Raw genomic sequence first — 23,464 nt, forward strand, 5'->3', positions numbered from 1 at the left:
TGTTTAAGGTTCTACATTAAAAAACACTTTGGTAAAAATCAGACACTAGTGAGCTGCACGTGGAAGGTATAGCAACGTAGAGAAGTGTCAGAACAGCGAAGCAAATTGACAAAACAAAGATCAAAGGGATAAACATCAAAACAAATTCAGGGTGGACTAAAAGGTCATCTTTTCTACAGCAGAAAGAACTTCCACACCCTGAGGAAGTTTCTGTAAGCCAAAAAAGCCAGAAGGTTCCTAACCTTTTTTGCACCCAAGTCTCACTTGAGAGCACTAACAAGCATTTCTGCTTAGCTGTATCCAGCTTCCTTACAACAGGAGACTCTATTAGCTTAGATCCATACTTCACACACGTATCAGGCAAGGCTCTTCTTCCTGATTTGGGATCATGTTTTTGTCACAGAATTACCATGTACCAAACACAGTGTTACTAGTCTCAGGAAGATGTATGGAAGCAGACTGAAATGAATAAACTTGATTAGTATAGCAAGACAAAACACAAAAGAACTGAAGTAATCTTTTCTGCAAAACAGGAGATGGGAAAACAACCAGGACTAAGAATAACTACCAGGAAAGAAAACACTGAAAACAACAGGCCTGCACTGTCTAAGTGGGGTTTTTTTGCCTTAAAGTATGGAAAGGTTAAGTTTAGTGTGAAGTTGCACTTCTAAAAAAGGTAAGACTCAGTATTAACATCAATACTCTCTTCTGGGCAATGATAAAATGTAGCAGGTGGGACACAATTTTATCTTCACATAGCTTTACTAAGTTCTCTTCCTAGTCCTGCTTTCTTTATGAAACAAGCTATGCTGTACTGCAGGTAAACCAGCTAGATTATGCCTCCCACTGCACGCTGTTCTGTGCGCATATAAATGATCAATAAGCAGCCTATGGGCAAGGAAGTACAGTTCAGTCAGAGATAGTATACAATTTTGTATGAATTAGATGGCTTATTTTACCCACAGCATAGGAAATACGGGTCTTGAGAACACATCTCAGCGCTGACAGGGCGTTGGCTTTTCAAGCCCTGGGCCAGAAGTCATTTTACCCATCACGGACACGCACGACAGCGGCTCGTGTGCCGGGGCACAAGTCCCAGCCCGACGGACGGCCAGGGCGCCGAGAAGCTGAGGCAACAAACCCGAACCGCACGGCTAGGCCACGACCGGGCGGACAGAAAGCGGTACGGCACGGTACTCGCCGGCCCCAGCCCAGCGGCAGGAGATGCCCCCAGGCCCGGCGCCGGGCCGCGCTCTTCAGCCGGGCCCCACCAGGCCGCCGCCCCCGCACAGCTGGGGCAAGACCTGTGCCAGGGTGAGAGGCGCGGCCGGGGACTCCCCCGCCTCAGGACGACCGAGAGAAGCAACCCGCCAGCGGCGGCGGCTGTTGCCGCTGCCTACCCCGCAGAAGGGCGGCCCCGCCCGCCTCGCCCCCAGGCCGGCATACCTCCCCGCTGCGCCCGCCGCTGCCACGGCCGCTCAACCGAACCTCGGGCCCGCCCCCTCAGCCCTTATTGGCGGGCCCGCCCCGTGGCTCGGCTCCCATTGGGCGAGGCGGCGAGTTCGCTCTGACCGCCCTCCCCGCGTTAGCGGTGCTTCACCGTGGTAACGCGCGGGCGGGGAGGTCACGTGACGATCGGTGGGGGCGGGGCCCCGGGCTTCCCGAGGCGCGCGCTGGTTCTTCGCGTTTTGCGGGGAAAAAATTAATAAATGAAGCGGCTCTGAATGTCTGACGCTGCTACCGGCATCGGCGGGACGTGCCTGCCCCGGGGAGGGATTTGCAGGGGGAAGGGAGCGCGTCCAGCGCGGCGGGGCTGTGCCCCCGCTGCGTGTTGGTGGGAGCTGCTGCGGTTTGGGCAATTGCTGAACAGAAAGTTGGTTGTTTTACCTCAAACCAGGGCAGGAGCGCAAGGTGGTAATTTAGAACATTCCTTTTCGGTCTGGTTTTAATTGTGTAGGTCATTCGTTCTCTACGCGCTCACTTGTGTCAACCTTTTGCGGAAACGAGCCCGCGGGTATTCCATCATTTTTCCTTGAGAAAAAACCAAACCACCCAACGTGCCATTTTTCTGGAACCTTTGTTCCATCACGGTATGTTAAGGAAAGGCCTGACCAGCCCCTGGGCAGGCGCAGCAATGCCCCATGCCGATGTCGGGGTGCCGGCACATGGGAGTCACGCTCAGCCCAGTATCTGCATTTCACCTGCTGCCCTGGTCTGAGCCACACAGGATTAATTCATCTTTCAGTAATTTTACTTTTCAGTAAGGTCTCTTCTACTGCTTAGGAAGGCTGCATTTTTAGAAGACCCTAGTGTCTGAATTTGTGAAAATATTTACTTTATAGCCAGCTATGGTATGTGGGTTTCAAGGTCTCAGTGTTTTCGAGCTAGCTAGGTGCGGGGACGAGGAGGAGCGAGACCCGGGCACTTGACCCAGGCTGGCCAACAGGGCTATTTCATACCACGAATGTCAGATTCAACATAAATAAGAAAGTTTGCTGAGGAGTTTTTTTCCCTCTTCCATGATGGCTGTGATCCTGAGAATTTCCTGCCCCAGTGCCAGACCCCGGAGCCCTTCCCTTCCTCCCAAAGCCGTAGCGCTCGCAGTGCCTGACGTTTGCTGTCACTGGTGGGAGTCCACAGCTCCCTGCTGATAGACTGGGCTGAGTGTAATCCTTGTATATTTTGCATTGGTATGGGGATCAATACTGGTTGTTTAGTATTATTAACGTTAATTAATGTTAATTATGTTTTATTCTATTACATCTGTTTATATTTCAACCCTCGGGTTTCCTTCTTTTTTTTTTTTCCCTCGATTCCCCTTCCCGGGGGTCATCAGGTGACAGAATAATTGCCTAAACGACAATAAATTGTTGTGGGTTCCTCAAACCGCAGCACCCCCACATCCGCAACGCTTTTTAGGCTCTCCGGACCCGCTCTCGGAGCGCCCGGGCACCTCTCGCTCTAGCCAGGAGCCAAACGCCGCCGCGACATCCCGAGCCAGCTCCTTTACCCGGGAAACCGTTCCCAAGCACGGGGAGCTCCTGCTCCCCCGCTACCGCCCGCTCTTGCGCAGCGGCGAGCTGCCACCCGGCCCCGCCACCCGCCCTCACGGAAAGGGCCGCCTCTCGCCTTACCAAGCGCCTCCGCCGGCCACCCGAGCGCGGCCAGGGCCGGCGGCCCCGGAGCGCAGGCCCAGCCCGCCCTCACCGGGCCCGCGCCTAACGGCCGTCCCCCTACGAACCGGCGGGAAGGGGGGACCCGTATCGGCAGCGGACCGCCGGAACCGGAAGTACCTGCGGTGCCGCTGACCCTAGCGGCCCGGCAGGCGCCTGCGCGGCAGGAAGGCCCGTCTCACCCCCCCCCCCCCGCTCCCGGTCGAGGGGGCGGGGCTGGCTGGCAGAGCGGCCGTTGGGGCCCGGGGGCCGAGCCGGTGTCCGCGGCGTCTCCGCCCCGCCGCCGCAGGAGGATGAGCCAGCGCCTCCCCGGGGAGCAGCAGGCGGCGCCACCCGGACAGGTAGGGGCGGGGCGGGGTGGGGCTGGCCTCTCCTCCCCTCGGCGGAGGGCCGCGGCGTGCGGGGACGGCGGCCTCGGCACCGCCAGGTGACAGGAGGGGCGTCGGAGCGAACGAGGCCGTGGTGGCGGCTGCGGCTCCGGCCCCGCCGTGGCGGGGTCGGGGGGGATGGAGGGGGGAAGGCGGCCCTCCTCAGCGAGAGAGCGCCTCGTCCTGCGGGCGGCAGGCGGGAAGGGGCAGAAATGGTTCCTGATGGGCCCCTTAGCTTACCTGGCCTCCTCCCCCGAAACGGGAGAGGCCGGGCTGAGGGGGAGTAACCCGCGTGTTTACACAGCCTGTCACCTCGTCCCCTGGTTTCGGTGTGGCGGTCGTGTGGCAGCTCTCGTTCGCGTAGGGAAAAGTGGGGGCTCTGCAGGCTGGAGGATGCAGAGTCTCCTCCCCACGTAAACAGCGTTAGAAGCGTTATTCTGCTTGAGTTGCTCGCTTTATACTGCCACACGGCTTTGGTTAGTAAGGCTGCTGTTACACAAGAGAGGGAAATCATGGGCTCTTCTTGGAGCCTCTTAATTAAATGAGGAGGGTGCAGGTCAGTGAGGCTAAAACCGAAGATTGACTGCATTCTTTCTAATTATCTTCGCTACTTGTCCAAAATCCTTCCTTTCCATACCCAGAAATGCGGAGCTGATTGTAAAACAAGTATGTATCGATTCTCACCTAAAACCAACAGCAGCAAGTGCGACAGTGGAAAATTGTGTGCTGGTAATGAAATATGTTCAGTGTTAAATAGTAAATTTGCTATGTCACACTTTAAAGTACTGAATTAGGTAAGATAAGGCCTTAAAAGCAAATTAAAAGTGTTTCTGGTGCTAAATTGTGTTAGCCTAGATGCTTAAAAATATTTTCGGAATGACATTCCAAAATGTTATTCATTTGGGATATAGAACTTGCACCTCCTTTTGGAGGTTGTTGGACTACTGAAGTTTACAGTGCAGAGTTTGTGAAAAATAATCATGAGCTTAATTTCTAAGTGCCAGGTGTATTGCTACTTTTTGCTTTCATGTGCCTTTCTTCTTGGTGGACCTGTGAAGGGTTTTATGTTCTGTATCCCCTGACAACATAGATGCTTCTTTGGAAAAACAGCAATTTGAATGAAGGACATGTTTGCATGACAGATTTGAAAGCAGATAGTTATCAATACTGTTTCTCTATTTAAGGAAATTTTAATATGCTGTAATGTAAACTTAAAAAGAAATCATTCATGCACTATAGGAAGCGCCCCTAGAGAATCCACCAACCGTCGCTATCATTTTTTCTAAGATAAAAGTCTTATACTGGCTAACTGCTTTACATTTGATGTCTTCTCTCTTTGGTTGACAAGCAGGTGTAAACTTGCCACTCAGTACTCTGAGTTGTAAAAATGGGAAGCAGTTCTGCTGTGGGAAAACTGCAGGTAGCTTGAAACACACAGATTGAAACAAAATGATTTTGCATCTCTCTGCAACACCTTTGAAAGTAAAAGGCATATAGTGCCCAGAAAAATGGACTTGTTTCTTGTTTGCTTCTGTTTAGTATTGGTATGTCAGTCCTAAAAAATCTTTGCCTGACAATAGTAGGTGCCATGCACAACGTGTATTGCAGTATTTCTAGACATACATTTTCCTTGTTATATGATTCCCAAAGCTGTCTCGCCCAAATCTGTACAGCATCCTATCTGTGAGTGGTTTACAATACCACTGTTCTCCTGTGGTGCGTACTTACAAGTTAGAGTAATCCTGGGAAATATGTCTTCCCTCTCGCCTGCCTAATATTGACTTGTAATAAGAACAAGCCTATCCAAATCCTCAATGAAGAAAGACACTTGAAGCTCTTGGTCTTTGCTCTTCATGACTGCATTGCTCTCAGCCACTTTATTTTATGAGATTGCCTGCATTTTTTTTTCTCGTGACTATGTTTGTACTTCCTCTTGTGGTCTATTGCACACCTAATGTTTCTCACAAACTGAGGTTTCAGAGAACCCACTGTGCGCTGGTTATTTTATGAACAGCTGTGTCTAGCTGCATAATATATGTTCTCCCATTCATTGAATATACACTTTGGCTCTTTTTCCTCAACTTTGTTTTGGGGTTTTCGGGGCTCTTTGGTGTGCACGTGTATGTGTGTGTGTGTGTCTTGTCTTGGTATTTGAGCAGCAGAATTGCATTCTTTGAATCTAAGCGCTAAAGCTGGAACAGCTCTTACAAGTTCACAACCATTGCCAAAAGGCATTCTAAGAACATTCAAATCTTATTCCCTCTCCTCATTTAAGTGACTTCATATGTGTGTGGATAGGTGTTACTGTGCAGATCGAGTTTTCAGGGTAACGTGTTATAATAATTTGGCAGTAGGGATATTTTTAACTTGGTCATAATAAAAAAAGTGGAATAGAAGCTCTACTGTTGAAGAGATTTGTGCCAGAAACGATAGCGCCAGTTCGAGTTGTTTGAAGTGTTCATTTCCTAATTCTCAAACTCTAGGTTGCGTGTTCCTAAACTTCTTGCTTGGGCACCTCCTTGGCAGCAGCAGTAACCCAGTAATCTCCGAAGGCGGGCAGTGATGGTGCTCATGTTACTTCTTGTACACCCTCCCTGCTCATTTTTCCCAAACTAAGAGTTTAACTTTATACCTTCATGCTCCGAGAGCAAGTTCCTCATTCTGTGTTCCTTGTGTCAGTCTTTCCCTTACGCCGTAATCTGACAGTGTGGATTCTGTGTTGGCTGGCTTCCTAAAGCTGTTTAGGTGTCAGGCCATCTTTTCACCTGTGCTCACGAATGAGGTATGCAGCTCCAGGCTCTGCTATGTAGTACTTTGTGCTTGTTTATACGCCAGGCTTCGAGAACTGAAGATGCTCGGAATATTAGAAAGTCGACAATTATAAATTTTTATACCTGTTTAAATTGAAACTTGATTTTGAAATTCAGAAGCCTTTATAAAATTATCTGAGAAAATTATTTTAGACAAAACCACACTTATTTAAATTGACTCCAATAAAAGGGTTGTAAACAAACTGTAAAAATGTTTGCTGAGACATGTGCTCTGCGTTAAAAAGATACAAACTGAAAAATCAACATAAAAAGTTGAGATGGTGGTTACATTTAATGAGCTGATAATGCCTGTCACTATCAGAGAGAAGAGAGTTGGCAAAGTAGTTCCTGGGCTTCCTGCGCGGTAGAAAGGATTCTAGACAAAGTTAAAATAGTTGTAAATCTGTTTACATCTGGACTATCCTTATTTGTATTATGTAGTAAGTAATCTGCAATATGTACTTCTGAAAATGAATGGAAAGAAAAGAATTTATAACTTCATAGTGGGTACCAGTGGTTATTTTTAGTGACTTACAGAGAGTCTAGTCAGTTATTTCCTAGACATTCTTGAATTTCCTAGATATTCATCTTTTTTGTTTGTTAAGCATTTTGCTCAGGCTTTCCAGTTACAGGTGTACAGGCTTACTTTGGGAGGGTAAGGAGGAATAGTAAATGAAAAACTGAGTTAAATTCAGTTCTAAAGCACAGACTCTTTGATAACCTTTGCTGTTACTTTTTTTTTTTTTCCTCATTTTTGGTATATTTTGATCAATTTCTCTTAAAAGTTCATGGGAAAGGAAGTACTCAAATGTGCATTTTGTGTGTTCATACTGCAGTACAGTATAATGAAGAAACATTTCCTAATTGAAATAGTAAAAATTTAATTTTACTTTATTAATATGTTTAAATTACAGGTAGAGCTACTGAGGTGACTTAATATTTTGACATCCTGCTAGTTAAAATTCAAGTACTCGTTTTCCTGAAAGATAAGTTTGTGTTTGAGTTTCTTCTACTCTTATCTCCAAATTAGTGTTCTCTTCCAGATTTGTTGTTTTTTGATGTGTTATCTGCAGTTCTTGATCTTCTGCAGCTTTTCCCCTGAGGTTTCTGTTATTAATTTGTCTCTTGTATATGTGTTGGGGAAAAAAAAAAAAAAGCAGTTCTCCTTATGGTTCCAAACATGCTCATTTTCTGATTCTGCAAAGTGAATCTACAAATTCCCAAAGGGAGTATCTCTAGGAAACAAAACTGAAGATTTTTTAAATTATTATTTATCTTTTTGCTGCTTCTCTTGCAGAAAACTTTTGTTCTCATGTGGAACACTATAAGAATGAGTAAACACTTAAAATTATTACTAGTCCTACAGACTTACCAGTTTTCTTCTGTTTTGTGCTGAGACACGAATATTCTTTTAACTTGCACAACAAAGCTGATAAGACTGTAGAACCCTTGAGGAGATCTAACAACCTGTGCTCTGAGTATTCATGTTATCACCACAGTCACAAAACTCTGGGTGTTTATTCCTCTCTACCAAATTTTGAAAAACCTTTTTCTTCTTTGAATAGGTAGAGGATGGATTATTTTTAATAAATTTGATCTATGAACCCAGTGAACCGATCTCATCTCTGTGATTACGTAACACATTTAAGATAACTGACCTTGTGTTAACTCTGTTAACTAGGAGCCTTTTAGTAAAGTATTCCTGAATCTTTTCTGTAATTTTCAAAATTAAAAATCTCCCACAAAGCCACTTCCTTTTTTTTCTCATAAAATATTCACCTTGATTCTTGCTTTCAACTTGATACCACTTTTTAATAGCAATAATTTCCCTCCAGACTCTCCTGCCAGAAACTTGTTTACCACTTGTAGACCCTGACAAAGTACACAGAAGCTTAGAAGTTGTACTCGACAGCCAGCCAACCTAGAGGAGAATATTCGAGTGAGGGGGAACTCGCTGTGCACTCACAACTGCTAACACCCTTTGATTTAGTGAATGCTTCACTTTTGGTGGTGTTCACGTATCTAAGGCTTCACTGCATTTTGTTTGGTTGGTGGGTTTTTTTGGGGGGGTTTTTTGCGTTTTTTTCTTTGTTTTTTTATATCTCCTTTGGTTGGTGTATACGTTTTTATTAAAAAGCAGAAACAAGCTGTTAACAATCTTATTTATTGACATCAGAGGTTCACAGGTCTCTCTTAACAGATATATTTATTTATTTATTTCATCATTTGAAGAAGACCAGAATGGCGGTCAGTAATGGTTGGATGTTCTGTATTTACAAAAGAGGTGGCTTCTATCTAGTAGAGACAAGAAGGTCAGCTATGAGCCGGATCCAGGTATTGATTGAAGATCATTTCAGTCCTTCCATACCTTACTGCCTTAACACTGCTGCTTGAGAGGATCTGGAGGAAGAAAGAGAGCAAGCCTATTGTCAGGACTCCTAGACTTGAAGTGTGAATAGCTCTACATAGTACATCTATCAATTTATGTGTTTGTTCACTTACCAAGAAGAGCCCTCAGCCTTTTTTTGTTTTGGTGGCCAAAGACTTGTCATTTCTAACCGGAGTACAGCGAATGGATTCCTCATTAGCTGGTATTTTCTTCACTTCTTTGAAGTTTGAAAATCAGTAGTAGGGAGAATAAGTAAACAGGAACCACACGGGCTCCCCACGTGATTTCATAAGCAGTGGTCATATGCTTGGGCTGTATTTTGGAGAGCTCTGTAGGAATTTTTTTTCTTGATCTTCTTCTTATAAAGAAACTGGAATTCAGTACAAGGGCCTTAAAAATCTGTGGTAGCTGCTGTTACCAAGAAGATGCTTAGAGTTAAACTGGGCACGGTGCTGCTTTTTCAGATTCCAATTTTACAATCCTAATTCTAATTTTGCCTGTCAAGAATGAGTACCTTTCATGTGTTTCTTTTTCTGCTGGAGTATGTGCTCTCATATGCTCTTTGTCTTGGCTTGCAGAGCCCCTTTCCTGTGATGCTTTCTTATTGCCTTTATATTAAAGTTTCTTTTTCATTCCTTGAGTATTTTCAGATCACTCAGATACAAATGTATCGAACTTGAATGAAATTATCTGAAAGATACCCAAGTCAGGTGTGACCCTGAATTTATGAATCTGTGCACATAGCTAAGACTGTTCAGTGCATTTTGCTCAAAAGATAAAGAAAAGTAGTATGAATAACAAGACTTCTGGTCATTCTGGTGGTGTGGAAAAGCTCTATGCCATTATCTGTGTAACCCTCAGATGACTGCAACACAAATCCACATTAAACAGGAACAAAATCCTTTAAAAACTGTAAAGAGAAGGTTGCACAGTGGTGCTGTGTCTTTTCATCAAACAGAAAATGAGCATCATGGCCAAAGACTCAACAGACAAAAGTTACATTGTCTGCAAAGGAACCTACAGTCATAGTTCCTGCCCTTCAAAAGAGGAGTGTGCGTTTTACCTTTCATGGGAAATGACCGTTCATATTTTAATGAACTTCAGTGTTATTCTCATCTGAATGTGGTCACAGAAGGAATACCAGAGATTTTTTTGCTAAGTGGACTCTCCATCTTTTCTTTCCTGAACACAATATTTGCAGCTACAGGTACTGACCCATTAGTTTAGAAACTAATAGTGTATCTTATCTTACGTGTATTTTAGACTTGCTCCAAAGCGGCAGCAATGGACGCAGTTGTTTACCATGACTTGGCTAAGGATCAGTACTTGCTTGTGAAGCTTCAGCTTTTGATTTGTGTTTGCTTTTATATTTAGTTCAGATTCGTGCAAAGGGATTGTTCTTAGCTTTTTTTTTTTTTTCTTTTTCTTTTTAAATTGTTAACTAAATACCCTTTAAGGACCTAATCACTCGTGTAGCTGCTTATTACTGTGCCTGTGTGGGAGACTACTCTTCAGTTCTGATAGCAGGGTTTTTTCTAACATTTCAATAAATGAGGTCGGTTTAGTAAATTTAAATCTGAATTTTCAGCTAATCCAGCCAGTTTTGGTTGAAAGCAATTAAAAAGTATTCGCATTAGTAACTTGCTGGATTGCTAGTGTCTTTGTGCCAGGTGCTAGAAGTCTTCAGCTGTCACAACTATGGATAGCCGTAGCCTTAGCGGTTAAGATATTTTAAAGAGTGGAGATGAAGTAGTTTTGAATACTTTATACAAACTAAAGTCAATGCCCTGAATGTTTGGAATCATATGACTAGAAGCATGAGTTCAGTATTCATCCTGTAATTAGGCTGGCAGTTTTTAGGTTGTCTTTTTATTTTTTTCTTTAAAGCTAAGAAGATAAAAAGTGCTATTAAAAATGAGTATTTATTATTGATTCTGCCTTTGTGAAGATCAGATGTAGTGGTGATATTCTGTATTGGTATGTATCGTAAAAGCGAAAAGAAACTTCCGGCTGTTCTTATGTTATGTTAAGCTTTTATAACTTAGAGTGGTAAGATTGAGTAGAATCTAGAAAGTAGATATAAATACTGTTATCTTATTACAGTTTTAAATCTAAGATTGTGCTTTACAAGTATCATCTTTTCATGTAGTTTTGTCTAGGTGTTTCTGTTCTTGTCCTTGTTTCTTGTTTAAAGAGTATTTGAGTATGTGTCCCTTTCATCCATAAACATTGATTTTATTTTGGAAGTAGCTGTAAATGGAACTAGACTAAACTTTACCTATTTGCATTTTTGGAAACTGAATTTTATTTTCTATTCCAAGAGAATGTAATACATAAACTTAAATAGATTTGTTTTCAAACTCAAAGAACTTCAGTTAACTGGCAGTGTTCCTTTGTGACTTTATTTTTCTAAATATGACCTAAAAATTGACCAAGATTTTGTCTCACTAAATGAATGCAGTAGGAGGAGTCCCGTACCTGAGATCAAATAAATTAGTTATAGATGGTTTTGTTTTGCATGCTACAGAGGATGATCTGTGTAGTTATTTTGGTAAGGCTAGCATATGCATTTCCTAATTTTTAACAGTTTGAGTTCTTGAGTAGCCTTAAGAATTTTAATGTCTAAGCTGACTGGAGAAAGTTTGGGAAAGCTGCTCTTTTGCTCATCTTCCCTTCTGTATTTTATTTGAAGTGTAAGATTTTCACTAGCCTTTTTATGAATCAATAGTCTAGTGATCTAAACTTTACATTGAGAAATTTCGCACAATTCATTCACCCCTTTTCCAAACCTGAAGTTTGGAAGATGAGTGATGTTCTCAGGCAAAATAAATAAATGGAGGCTAGATATGCTGCATCTGCAATTTAATGAAATTAAAAAGAAATTCAAAATAAACTTGGCCAGCAGGTTGAGGGAGGTGATTCTGCTCCTCTACTCCACTCTCGTGAGACCCGACCTGGAGTACTGTGTCCATCTTTGGACTCTGCAACATAAGGAGGACACGGACCTGTTGGACTGAGTCCAGAGGAGGGCCACGAAGATGATTAGAGGGCTGGAGCACCTCTCCTGTGAAGACAAGCTGAGAAAATTGGAGCTGTTCAGCCTGGAGAAGAGGAGGCTCTGGGGAGACCTTATAGCGGACTTCCAGTACTTAAAGGGAGCCTACAGGAGAGATGGGGAGGGACTCTTTATCAGGGATTGTAGTGATAGGACAAGGGGTAATGGTTTTCAACTGGAAGAAGGTAGATTTAGTTTAGATATCAGGAAGAAATTCTTCCCTGTGAGCGTGGTGAGACACTGGAACAGGTTGCCCAGAGAAGCCACATGTGGATGTCCTATCCCTGGAAGTGCTCAAGACCAGGCTGGACAGAGCTTTGAGCAACCTGGTCTAGCGGGAGGTGTCCCTGCCCATGGCAGGTTGGAACTAGGTGGTCTTCAAGGTCTCTTCCAGCTCTTAACCTTTCTATGTTTCTATGAAAATGGGAATGTAATTTTGATGCTGTTGAGACTGCGGATGAAAGAGTGGCCACAACATGGATTTTGTTTTAGAACTGCGTAAAAGTCTTACCGTTTCTAGCCCAAAATTTCTTTATTTAGAAAATAAAAAAGATGACACTGCACTATCTTAAATTAACGTAGCATGGGAGGTTTGGAATTAAGTATTCAAAGCTTTTCTTGACTGCTTCCATCTTTTGGTCAGTTGTTCTGATACATATCCCCAAATATGGGATATAGGTTAAAATTGTAATTTAAGTGTGGGTGTGAGGAATGTTTCTATCGTATTATTTACCTGTTCTTAAAGTGTGTAGTAGTTGGATACTTTTTTTAATAAGATGATGCATATAAAATTCCTGACTATTTTATAACTGGTAAGAACATTCAAAAGTGATTAAAACCTTTAAAATCCTATAATATTTTAAAAATTGTCAGCAAATGACTCTTCTATTGCTATGACTGCATTTCCTCCTCCGTAGAGCACATTTTTATGTGTAAAGATTGCATTCTTAGTTTCACCTGGTTTTGTTTTATGTCTCCATAGCATTTCTCATTAGGTGCTGTCCTCGTGTAGGGTTTGCAGGAAGGTATGTGTGAGTTAGGGGACAGATGACTGCCTTAGTTCTTAGTTGTTAGTTCAGAACAGAAAAATTGATTATTACACTGATTTTTGGGTTTATTAAGATTCTTCTCAGTTTGGGAAAGAGCTCTTCTGTTAGCAAGATCAATCACTGGGGGTTTTGTTGTTTGGGGTTTGTTTGTTTGTTTGTTTGTTTGTTTGTTTTATTTCCTTTCAACTATTTAAACAGATATGTAATCTGGAAACTGGAAGAGTACTTTTAAGTTTTCACTCCACTCCTGTTCCAGGGAAATAACAAACTTAAGATGCCTTTGCTTCCTGCCACTCCTTTGAGATACAGAAAAATGTTTTTATGGGACAACAGAGCACGTAGCATTGATTTACCGATTACTCAGATCACCTGACAACAAATGTCCTGTATATCAGACTTCTTACTGTCTTCTCTGTCTTCTCCAGAGACACTTCTCTGCACTGAAAGTGGTTCCCTCAGCTGACTCGCTTCTCTGCTTGACCTTTTATTTGTAGAGCTTCAAAGATAAGCAGGATGGCTAACGTTTGAGAGCAGAAAAGTGCCTGAGGTACTAGACTGTGCAGAAAACTGCAGTGGCCTTATAAGCTTTTTCTCCTATTAATGTAACCATTTCTGTGCTGTTCTCCTTTACCAATGTAGTTCCCGCTTGCACTGTATTTAGTTAGATCTTTCACACTTTGATATACTTGTATGCTTATTACTTTCTTTTCTCTCTCTAGTCATAACAGGTAACATTCTGCTTTAGCTGCCTGTTCGTTGGTTTGGGTTTTTTGCTGGTATGGTTTTTTTTGTTGTTCAATTTTTTTAGTGTCAGAGGCTTCTTTGTTAAACTGCTTTGTAGAATTTTGATGGGCCAGAACATCCTGGAAATACCGTAGTAATGGAAGCATGATGGGTGAGTTTCACCGTTTTTGCTATATAGTCTTTTCATTGAAGACTTGGGGATGTGAGTTGAGTCAGATTCCTTCCCTGTTCAACAGCTCCCTGAATATCACTTAGAATTTTGGTTTTTATTCTTACGGTGCATTACTTCACTATTTTGGTTTTTTTTTGTTTTGTTTTTGTTTTTTTTTTTAAAGATAATCTGAAGCATTTTTACATCTGCTTTCTGAGGTATCTGGACTGGACTCTGGATCAAAACTTTGATGCTTCATAGAAATCAGTTAAATGTAATATCCTCAGTGTTCTCATTAATCCTTTGTAATGTCTCTTGGATTTTTACAGTAGTCTAGGTTGGAGAAAAGGTTTATTACTTTAAATATTTACTGTAAGTAGTGAGTAGTTGTTTGGAATCTGGTATAAGATTTTTGGTTGCTTTTTCAGGATATTGGGTTTGGCTAACATTCAGTGGGTACCTTTTTTGCCCGTTTACAATTCTTCTTGAGTAACTTCCATCTTTCCCCACTTGCCTTTTAGTCCCTACTTGGATAGGGCAGGGAATCTGTGGAATGAATCTGACATTATAAAATGGCAAGTTGGCTGGTTAGTTGTCTCTTCACAACTCCATAAGCATTTGTGCAGCCTCTCTTGTATTAATGCACTCTTCCAGTATCCACAAAGGATAATCTGCACCAGACTGGGTTAGGCACAATACTGGTTCTGTTCTGGCTATTGTAACCGTGTAAAAAACATTTTTCCTGGCTCTTCCTCTTCTTTATTATTGTTGTTCCCAGCAATCTATTTCCAAGGAGGAGTCCACTAAATGTGTCCACATCACTCAATTTCCTTTACTCAAACGAGACAGATCTCTTACCTGCTAACCACATTTTAAGGTCATATGAACGTAGACTTTTAAGTTGTCTTAAATGTTTAACACAGCTCAAGATAGTGCATCCCTAGCATTGTATCCTGATTTGTTAAGCAAACCCTTTTCTTAAAGGCATACAAGGGAGTTTGTTGTATGTTGACCTAAGCTGTCCCCCCCCTATTAATTGCAGGTAGTGGTGGACAAATTAGTGACTGACATGCTCTCAAGAAGTAAAATTTTAGTCCTGTGTGAAGCTTATTGAATAGTTAACATTCTCATGGTCTTAGTTTCCCACATTCTTGCCATTGCTGCTGTAAGGCAGTGTCTGTAATACAGTGTTGGATACGAAGCAGTTGGGGTAGTTGACTGTCTTGGAGTGTGGAGAATTAATGTACAGTTCTTAAGGATCTTGGTTGGAGTCCTCAAAATGAATCATTTTGGTGTTAAGACTTTTGCTTTATTGTTGGAGAAGTCTTTCAAAAGCAGTACTTCTGCAGGGGAGAAGATGTGTTTCAAAACAAGAAGAGAAGGCCTATAGCATCGTGCCTATCATGTAACTGTGGGCATGTGTGGGCCAGAGGAGTTGGCATGTGGACTCACCTTTGTGCAGGGATGATGCAGGGATTCTTCACAGTATGCTTGGTCTGGCTCTGGAGAGTCTGTTGGTTCGGTTTGTCAGTTATTGATGAATTGATGAAACTTTCCATTCCGTTGCAGACCAGGTTGAAAGCATTTTCTTAATTATTGGAAGATTTAGTGTCCAGAATCCACTGTTCTGACATTTCTCTAAAGTGATTAAAAAGACATCCGAAGGGAGAGTTACTTCTCTTATTCCAAGTAGCAGGTTTGTAGTAAGATTAACTGAAGCTGTGGAATTTAATATAAAGAAAATTATTTCTTTTTTTTTTTTTTTTTTAAGAGATGTTTACAATGTCCCACCTTTATACTATAATAAATATTTCTGCTGAGGCTATTACAGGAAAATGGTTTTATTAGATGAAAAATCTGTATGTGGCTTCCAAACTTAGTACAATAGCTGAAAGACTAAGCAGACTTTAGCCATGCCTTCAGTATGTATCAAACATAATGAAGCGTTAATAACAGAATTCACTACTCATGCTTCCTTAGTTTGCTTCTGTTAATGCTATAGAATCAGTTTCCTCTGAGTTCAAGTAATTGCTTTTCCTAGTTGTGTTTCTGCCTGTGGTTTACAGGAGAGATACTTTCACTTTTGCGCACTAGCAGTAAGGATCTTTAGGGCTTCTTGGAGCAGTTTGAATTTTGAGTTTGGAGTGCTGGGCTTGACACAGAATTATTGGTACTTTTGGGGTCCAGATTTGCTACCTCTCTTGTTTTGATACATTTGCAAACGAGTCTTTGTGATTGCTAACTGAACCGTGGTCTTTTCCTTGCTTGCTAATTGTTTTCTCCTTTGTAATAAAGATTACTACTTTAAGTGAAAAAAAAATTAACTGTAAAAACAGTCAGATATACAACAGGAAGGGAACACAATAGACTAAAACTTACAGTTGTGCTACAGGGAAGGTTTTGTGTCTTGTGCTTTTTGTCTTCTAATGCTACTTTTATGGACAAGACAGGAGAGTTTTCTGTCTCCTTGCAAACCTCATCAGAATGTAGGAAAAAGGTGAATGTAAAAGTAACAAAGATTTCACTCAATTGGGAGGTCAGTTGGTAGATGAGAGTTTAGAATATAATTTTTGGTGCAGGAGGAAGGTAAAGAACGATGCAGTGAGTGGAAACACTTCTAGGAAGTCCCAATGTCTCATTTCAGCTGTGCTGTGGGGCTTCCATTTATGATAGTACTGGCAATAATATGGCAGTGTGAAATTTTTTGGGCTGTCTGGAAGCTTTTCTCAGTGGCTGTAAAATGATAGAAGATCAAGAAGAATTTTCACAAAAAGATGAATGGAAGAAATTAATTATAAGAGAGAGTACATTTTAGATTGTAAATATTCTAAATAATTTTTTAAGGAAATGGGAATAAGTAAAGCCAAAGGGATCTGTCTTGCCCAATAGCAGATCTCTAGGGAAGAGTATAAGAACAGAATAAGCATATGCTTATTCTGCTTATTCTCCAAAATGCTCTCCTAGCCTGCAGCATTTCCACCAGAGGTGTCTTTAATAGCTTTTGATGTGGGTTTTTTATTTTTATTCCGTGAATTTGGTAGGCTGCTTTATGAACCATTGCATACTTCTGCAAAGTGGCAAAGAATTCCACCACTTCCCTACATGCCGTGTGAAGAATCAGCTCTTTATTCTCTGCTTGTCACCTCACTTCTTTCATTATGACATGTAGGGACTACTGGAAAACAAAGGATGCTCTTCACTTTCTTCATGCCACTTGTGATTTTGCTGACATCTGTTGTGTTGTCTTCTCCATTACATCTTTTCCAGACTGAAGAGTTCTGATCCGTTTTGTTGCCCTGTAGAGCTATTTTGTACTGCATCATCATTGTGCTCTTTTGTAACCTATTTCAGCTCTTCTAGAATCCTTTTGGACTTCTGGCACTATGTGAAGTATTTAAGGCGTGGACAAGCTGTGGATTTATACAGGGGCTTAATGAAGTTCTCTCAATGATAATTCTTGGATCAGATTAATTTGGGGACCGTTAGCGCATGTTGAGCTCTTTCTTGTAACTTTAGTATTACATTTGTGAGTGGTGGGAGCCGAGTCAGAGCCCATTGCTTTATAAGTTGGGATGGGTTCTGCTGCCCTATCACCACATGATGTGAACCGTATTTATCTGTACAGAATTTTAGCTTGTATTATCACCCAGCTGCACGGTGCTGAGAGTTCCATCTGCAGCTACCCAGCAAACCTTGTTGCTCTGGTTTTCATCCCTTCTAGGTAACTTACTTGGAAGGCTGAACTGTTTGCCAATACGGGAAAGCTGTCTGTCTGACCTCCGCTGGTAACTCTTGATATTGGCCAGCCAGTTTGGCTGTACTTCATGAGGCTCAAGAGCTGGGTAGAGGAGAAGGATCTCAATTGGAAGTCCCGTTATCTGTTTTTATTGCTCCTAGCTGGCTGGATGTTTACAGTGCATACAGCTTTGTAGCAGTTACAGTGGATGGTTACAGATTTTGCAGATAAGCAGAGGAAAAAAGGTGTAAGGAAAAGATCTGGAAGTGGATTGAGGGGGGCATCTCCTTTGCTTGGAGGGAATGAGACATTTCTTATTACTGAAAAAATAAGTATTGGGCTGTTGTATGTTAATAAGGAGTGATGATCTTTGAGAAATGACAAACACAAGACTCTTTTTTGGATAAAGAAGAGCATGGAATCAAGGTGTGATCACATCTTGTCCTCCCTCCCACCCCAGCGATGAAGTTATTTCTGTGGATTTAACTCTACAAGGCAAAGGAGGACTTTGACTGAGTCTGTGAAACCTAATGTGTTAGTGGTACAATGAATGTAAAAAAGCGTGTGTTGCTGACACCTCATTGTGTTTAAAAACAGAGCAACAACCAAACAAAAGGCCTATAGGTAAGGGTTTTGAAAGCTTTATGTGGACACGAAGGTTTTGAACTGTTTTCCACTTTTCTGTTTTTGCTCATCTGTGCAAAAGAATGCGAACAGTTGTTATTTAGGGGACTACAACTTTAGCCTGACATCTGTTTCACTCAAAGCAGACATAGTATAAAGATACCACAACTAAAGAAACTAATTTTTTAACCTTAACATTGGCTGGATTTTGCATGAGCTCTGTGGTGCTGTGCACATTTGTACACATGGGGCATGCACATTCCAACCACCTGTACTGAAAGTGAAATACGTGTTTCATGATGTTCAACATTGAACTAACGAGAGACCAAGGAAGGGGATGTGGAAGCATCATTCAGTTAAAAATCACTAAAGATTTGTGTAAAATTTTCTCTCTGTAAAATGTTCTATTACTGCTGTGGTTTTTGTAACTTTAAGTATTGTGACCTTAATATTTCTTTCCCAAAGCATTAAATACACTTGCTTTATTTGATAACAAACTTCTCAGTCTTTTGTGCATGTTCAAATAGAAAATAACTGATTTTCTTTATATAGGTGATAAAGCAGCTAAATGGAGTCTGAGCAGCTGTTTCATAGAGGCTACTATCGAAACAGTTACAACAGCATAACTAGTGCAAGCAGCGATGAGGAGCTTTTAGATGGAGCAGGTGTAATTATGGACTTTCAGACCTCTGAAGATGACAATCTCTTGGATGGTGATGCTTCAATTGGTAAGTTAATGTTAATTTCAGCTGAAAATTTTCTCTGGCTTGAATTTTTCTGTTGTTTTGGTTTTTTTAATAAACAAAACTAACCCTTTTTCATAACTAACTAATGTTTCTCTTTAGTTAATCTGTCCTTCAGAGGGATGCTTTAAACCTGAAAGTGGCTATGTGCTTGCCTAACAGTTACATTGTATGGGATGACTTCTGATATGAGGCATATATTAATTTACTTCTGGCAAATGAGAAACTGACTGTCAAGTAGGGGAAGGATGGCCATTCTGCAGCTACCTGGTCTTTCTTAGCTGCATCAGGATTTTGGAAGTCTCACTGTCTTCAGAATTTCTTTGAGGCAGAAATTAACAATCTCTTTTAATTGTTACTTCTAGAGATAAATCTGTTCTACTTGATTCAGCTTCAGATCAGTAAAAATGTCCTGATTTCAGCTGGGAAAGAGTTAACTTTCTAGTGATTGCTGTGAAAGGAATGTCAATAATATGTATTGGGTTTAGTTGTTGCTAAGTGATGTTTACACTATTCAAGGACTTTTTTCAGCTTTCCATAGAAGCGTAGACAGAACGATGAAATGGATGACGAAATATTCCATACCATGGATGTCATGCTCAGGATATAAATGGGGATTAGCCAGGGGGTGGGAATCCACGATCACTGCTTGGGATGGTGCCAATTTACTAGGCAGTGAGAGTGACCCGTGTCGTTATTATTATTGGTATTTTTCCTTTTCTGTTAACTATTTTTATTGAACAGCCTTTATGTCAACCCACAAGGTTTTTTTCTCCATTTCCTCTCCTTTTTTCACCCTTGTTCTCCCCACCCTTCTTGCAGGGGAAAAGGCTTGTATTGTATGAGCGAGCAACTGTGTGGTTCTGGTTGTGGCTGGGGTTAAACCACAACAAAAAGAACCAAAAACCTTCTAAGTAGAAGTGTTAACACTGTGTGAGTGGAACTTTTGACTAGGTGAAAAGTTGCAAAGAAAACTTTTTACTGTGAGCACAGTATCAGTGTATCACAAAAGTGATACAAAGAAGAAAGATCTGGGAAGCTCCTCCTCTCTTTCTCTCTCTCTCTTTTTTTTTTTTTTTTTTTTTTTTTTAATTAAATTTCACAGAATCACAGAATGAGAGGGGGTGGGAGGGACCTCTGGAGATCATCTAGTCCAACTCCCCTGCCAGAACAGGGTCACCTAGAGCAGGTTGCACAGGAATGTGTCTAGGCGGGTTTTGAATGTCTCCGGTGACAGAGACTGCACCACCTCTCTGGGCAGCCTGTTGCAGTGCTCTGCCACCCTCAAAGTAAAGAAGTTCCTCCTCATGTTTAGATGGAACTTCTTATGTTCAAGTTTGTGCCCATTACCTCTTGTCCTATCACTGGGCACCACTGAAAAAAGACTGGTCCCATCCTCTTTTGACACCCACCCTTTAAGTTTTTATAAGCATTGATGAGGTTCCCCCTCGGCCTTCTCTTCTCCAGACTAAAAAGACCCAAGTCCCTCAGTCTTTCCTTATAAGAGAGATGTTCTAGTCCTCTATTCATCTTTGTAGCCCTTTGCTGTGCCCTCTCCAGCAGTTCCCTGTCCTTGAACCGGGAAGCCCATTTTTATTTTTTGATTAACAAAGCAGTTAATGGAGTGAAAGTGTTAACATTCTCTCAGCATGGTCAAAGAGGGGAACAGAAGGAGGGAAAGAAACTAATTTATGTTTAACATGGTAAATGTGGTTAAATATATACTCTTGTCACTTCCTCTTATTTTGTTTAAAATCAAACTCAGCCTCTTGAGTTTTTTCTTTTTTTTTTTATCATCCATTTCTCCCCAGTTACCATGCAGTTGTCTTCTGTCCCTGCAAAGTCTCTTCCTTCATGCATTTTCCCTTTGCCAGACCTAGCAATTGGATGTTGGCATTGTATTAGATAGTTGTGTCATATCATTATAAGCATCCTTCTCATCTGTATTCCTTCTGTGTAATTAGACATGTCTTGAATGTGCAGTTACTTAACTTGTATACCAATATAGATACTAAGAGCCAGGACACCTTCAATCTACATAAAAATTCATTCTGCCAAATTACTTAGAGAACACCGGAATGATGAAGTCAAGCGCTTGACAGTTAGGAAATTATTAAGTGAACAACTGGCTTCCATGTGTAATATTTTGTTCTGAATATCTGGCACTTTATTAAAAGTGAGTGCCTTGCTTGTCTAACATGATATTTGCAACCTGTACTGAAAGTCTGAAGCTACTCTGATTATTGTTTAAATAAATCCTCTCCATCACTTCAAGCTTTAAGGAGAAATAAGTTTGCAGTAATAGTTTCCGAGCCAGTGTTCTGCCCCTTACTTCCTGTGAAATTAGATTTGTAAATTGAGTCCAAACAGATGAGGTGGTTGTTTTGTTTGCACTGTCACAAGCAATGATAATTGCTGCACATGCCAGCAGCCCCTATCTCATTCTAATGCTGAAGTATTAGAATGTGCATTAGAACATAAATATTAAAGTATTTTCTTTCCTGTAATTACATTTTTTGCTAATGGTCTATCTGCTTGCCACAGTTCTGGTCACTCAGTAAGAGGCACCAGTAGTAATAAGCACTATTATTATTTTATTTAAGTGAATGGTGATTTATGTCTCTCTATGCATGGAAAATATTCTCTTGTACAGTAAATCACAGTAAATATCTTAGCAGTAGATCAGAATCTGGTGCAAATTTTATTTTCAAGGTGTCCAGAGCAGTTTTAAATAAACTTACATGCAGGAGGTGAACATCTGTGTTTCTCATTCCTTAGGTCTCAAAACTTGTAATGTGGCTTTTCTTGTGTGTTTTTAATTCAGCAAATCTCACAAGACCAAGCAAGCACTTTCTTGCTGGACCGCATGTGCCCTTTTTGTAGTCCTAGCATTAACTGTTTGTTTTGTTTATTTGTTTTAATTATTATTATTTAAATATTCTTATCCTTTAATTGTCTCTGAATGTATTTTTTTTCTGTTGAGTCTAAGTACAGACAAATTCACTGTACAGAATCTGGCCCACCTTCTGAGGAAGGGCAGGACCACCCCGGTAACTGGAAGATCCCATGCTTCTCAACCTTGCAGGCCCCCCAGAGCATGATGTGAAGGCAGAGGCATTAGGACTCACTCTATGCTTTAGTTGGTGAACCCTGCCAAAATCAGGAGCCCTGTTTAAACATATAGTTTTTGTTTTAAGTCTGTAGGGCTGGAAGAATTTATGAGCCTGGTCTCTTAGCAACACGAACAAAATGGCAATAACGTATCTGTACCTAAAATGATTGCGGAAATAATGTAGTTAAATTGAAAGCTGCATAGCTGCAGACTGTAAGCTTGGAGTACAAATGAGCACAGATGTGAACTTACCCAGTCTGGATAACTTGCCATGGACAATACAGTGTTCATCATAATTTTACAGTTTATGTAATAACATACAGAATTACAGACTTTAAAACATCAAGACCATGCAATGAAGAGGAAACAAAGGATTAAGAAATTATCTTTCTTTTTTTTTTTTTTCTTCTTTTTGTTTGGCTAATGAAAATTGAACCATAAACTGCACATATACCATGCAAATAAAAAGCTAACAGTATGGAATTTCTAAAGTAATTGTAGTCTTTGCTGCTCGTTCAGAGGGCAGTAAGTTAATGGAGGAAGTCTGCTCATTTCAGTAGGCTTGGTAAGTCCCTTGGCTGTCAGGACAGCAATTCTATAAAGCCTGCACAGTACTGCTATTCACATTACCACTCATACTTAAGCACTTAACTGAGGCTTACAAAGCCATTGAGGCTGTTATTCGGTGGTGAATATGCCTTCTGTTGAAAGCATGTGGAAATTGGATGACGTTGGGAAAGAATACTAATGATATATACTACTTGTCGTATGTGGGAAAATCTTTTATATTACATGGGACTAGACAAGTGAATGTTAACTGGAATCCATCTTCAGAAAGTCTTATCACCTAGACTTTTAAGTATCCTTAATATTTAGTTGAAAGAGATTTGCCTTTTTAGTATCACCTCTGATTTGCAGTTTGAATGGGTTTGTGTAGTTCCATATGGGGGATTCACTGTTATGTTAAAAACAATGCTGTCCAACAATCTTGTTTCTCCTAACACCATCTGAAAGCATGTATGTTACCTATCCTTCACTGTGTCATCTGAGAAGGATACAGAAATTGTGAATATGTAGTATTATATACTAAATGCATATATAAATATATATGCATAGTATTTATATGATTATTATTATTAGAGTACATCATATGTCTGTTATGTTCTCCAGTAGCTATTTTCTTTGCATAAATTTCAGACTTTTAGTGGCAGCATTATGGAGAACAAGTAGGTATCATGAAATGGTGAATTCTTTGAGCGTAGTGTGTTTTAATGTGCTAAATAATTAAATTGCTGTGCATGTGGAGGCTTGGATGGCTGGCACAAAAGCCCTGCCTGGAAGGGATACTGCCTGTCAGCCTTGGTTGAATCTTGCTTATCAAAATTAATCTCTTTGTAGTACTGAAGTTAGTGTTTTTCCTTGTTGAATGTGACATTATACTGATAACAGAAGCATCTGCCTCATTGAAGGGAGGATGTCTTATCAATGCTTGTATGTAAATGTACTTTCA

General features: G+C 41.0%; 2 protein-coding genes across 6 annotated transcripts in view; one reads left to right on the plus strand and one right to left on the minus strand.

Annotated features, from left to right (window-relative positions):
• NEK1 (NIMA related kinase 1) overlaps positions 1–1,491 on the minus strand; it is a 46,117-nt gene extending 44,626 nt beyond the window's left edge. For 2 of the 3 annotated variants that reach the window (XM_074147936.1, XM_074147934.1), the window contains exon 1: positions 1,447–1,484. The gene's annotated coding sequence lies outside the window, so the exon portion shown is untranslated. Of the gene's footprint in view, positions 1–1,446 lie in introns of all 3 variants that reach the window. The other variant, XM_074147935.1, reaches the window with a different exon arrangement.
• A 17,176-nt stretch (positions 1,492–18,667) lies between these two features.
• CLCN3 (chloride voltage-gated channel 3) overlaps positions 18,668–23,464 on the plus strand; it is a 61,091-nt gene continuing 56,294 nt past the window's right edge. For all 3 annotated transcript variants that reach the window (XM_074147020.1, XM_074147021.1, XM_074147023.1), the window contains exon 1: positions 18,668–18,827. In XM_074147020.1, coding sequence (XP_074003121.1) covers positions 18,668–18,827 — 160 coding nt within the window. The remainder of the gene's footprint in view (positions 18,828–23,464) is intronic.

The sequence above is a fragment of the Numenius arquata genome, chromosome 5 (genome assembly GCF_964106895.1).
Source record: "Numenius arquata chromosome 5, bNumArq3.hap1.1, whole genome shotgun sequence".
NCBI classification, from domain to species: domain Eukaryota; kingdom Metazoa; phylum Chordata; class Aves; order Charadriiformes; family Scolopacidae; genus Numenius; species Numenius arquata.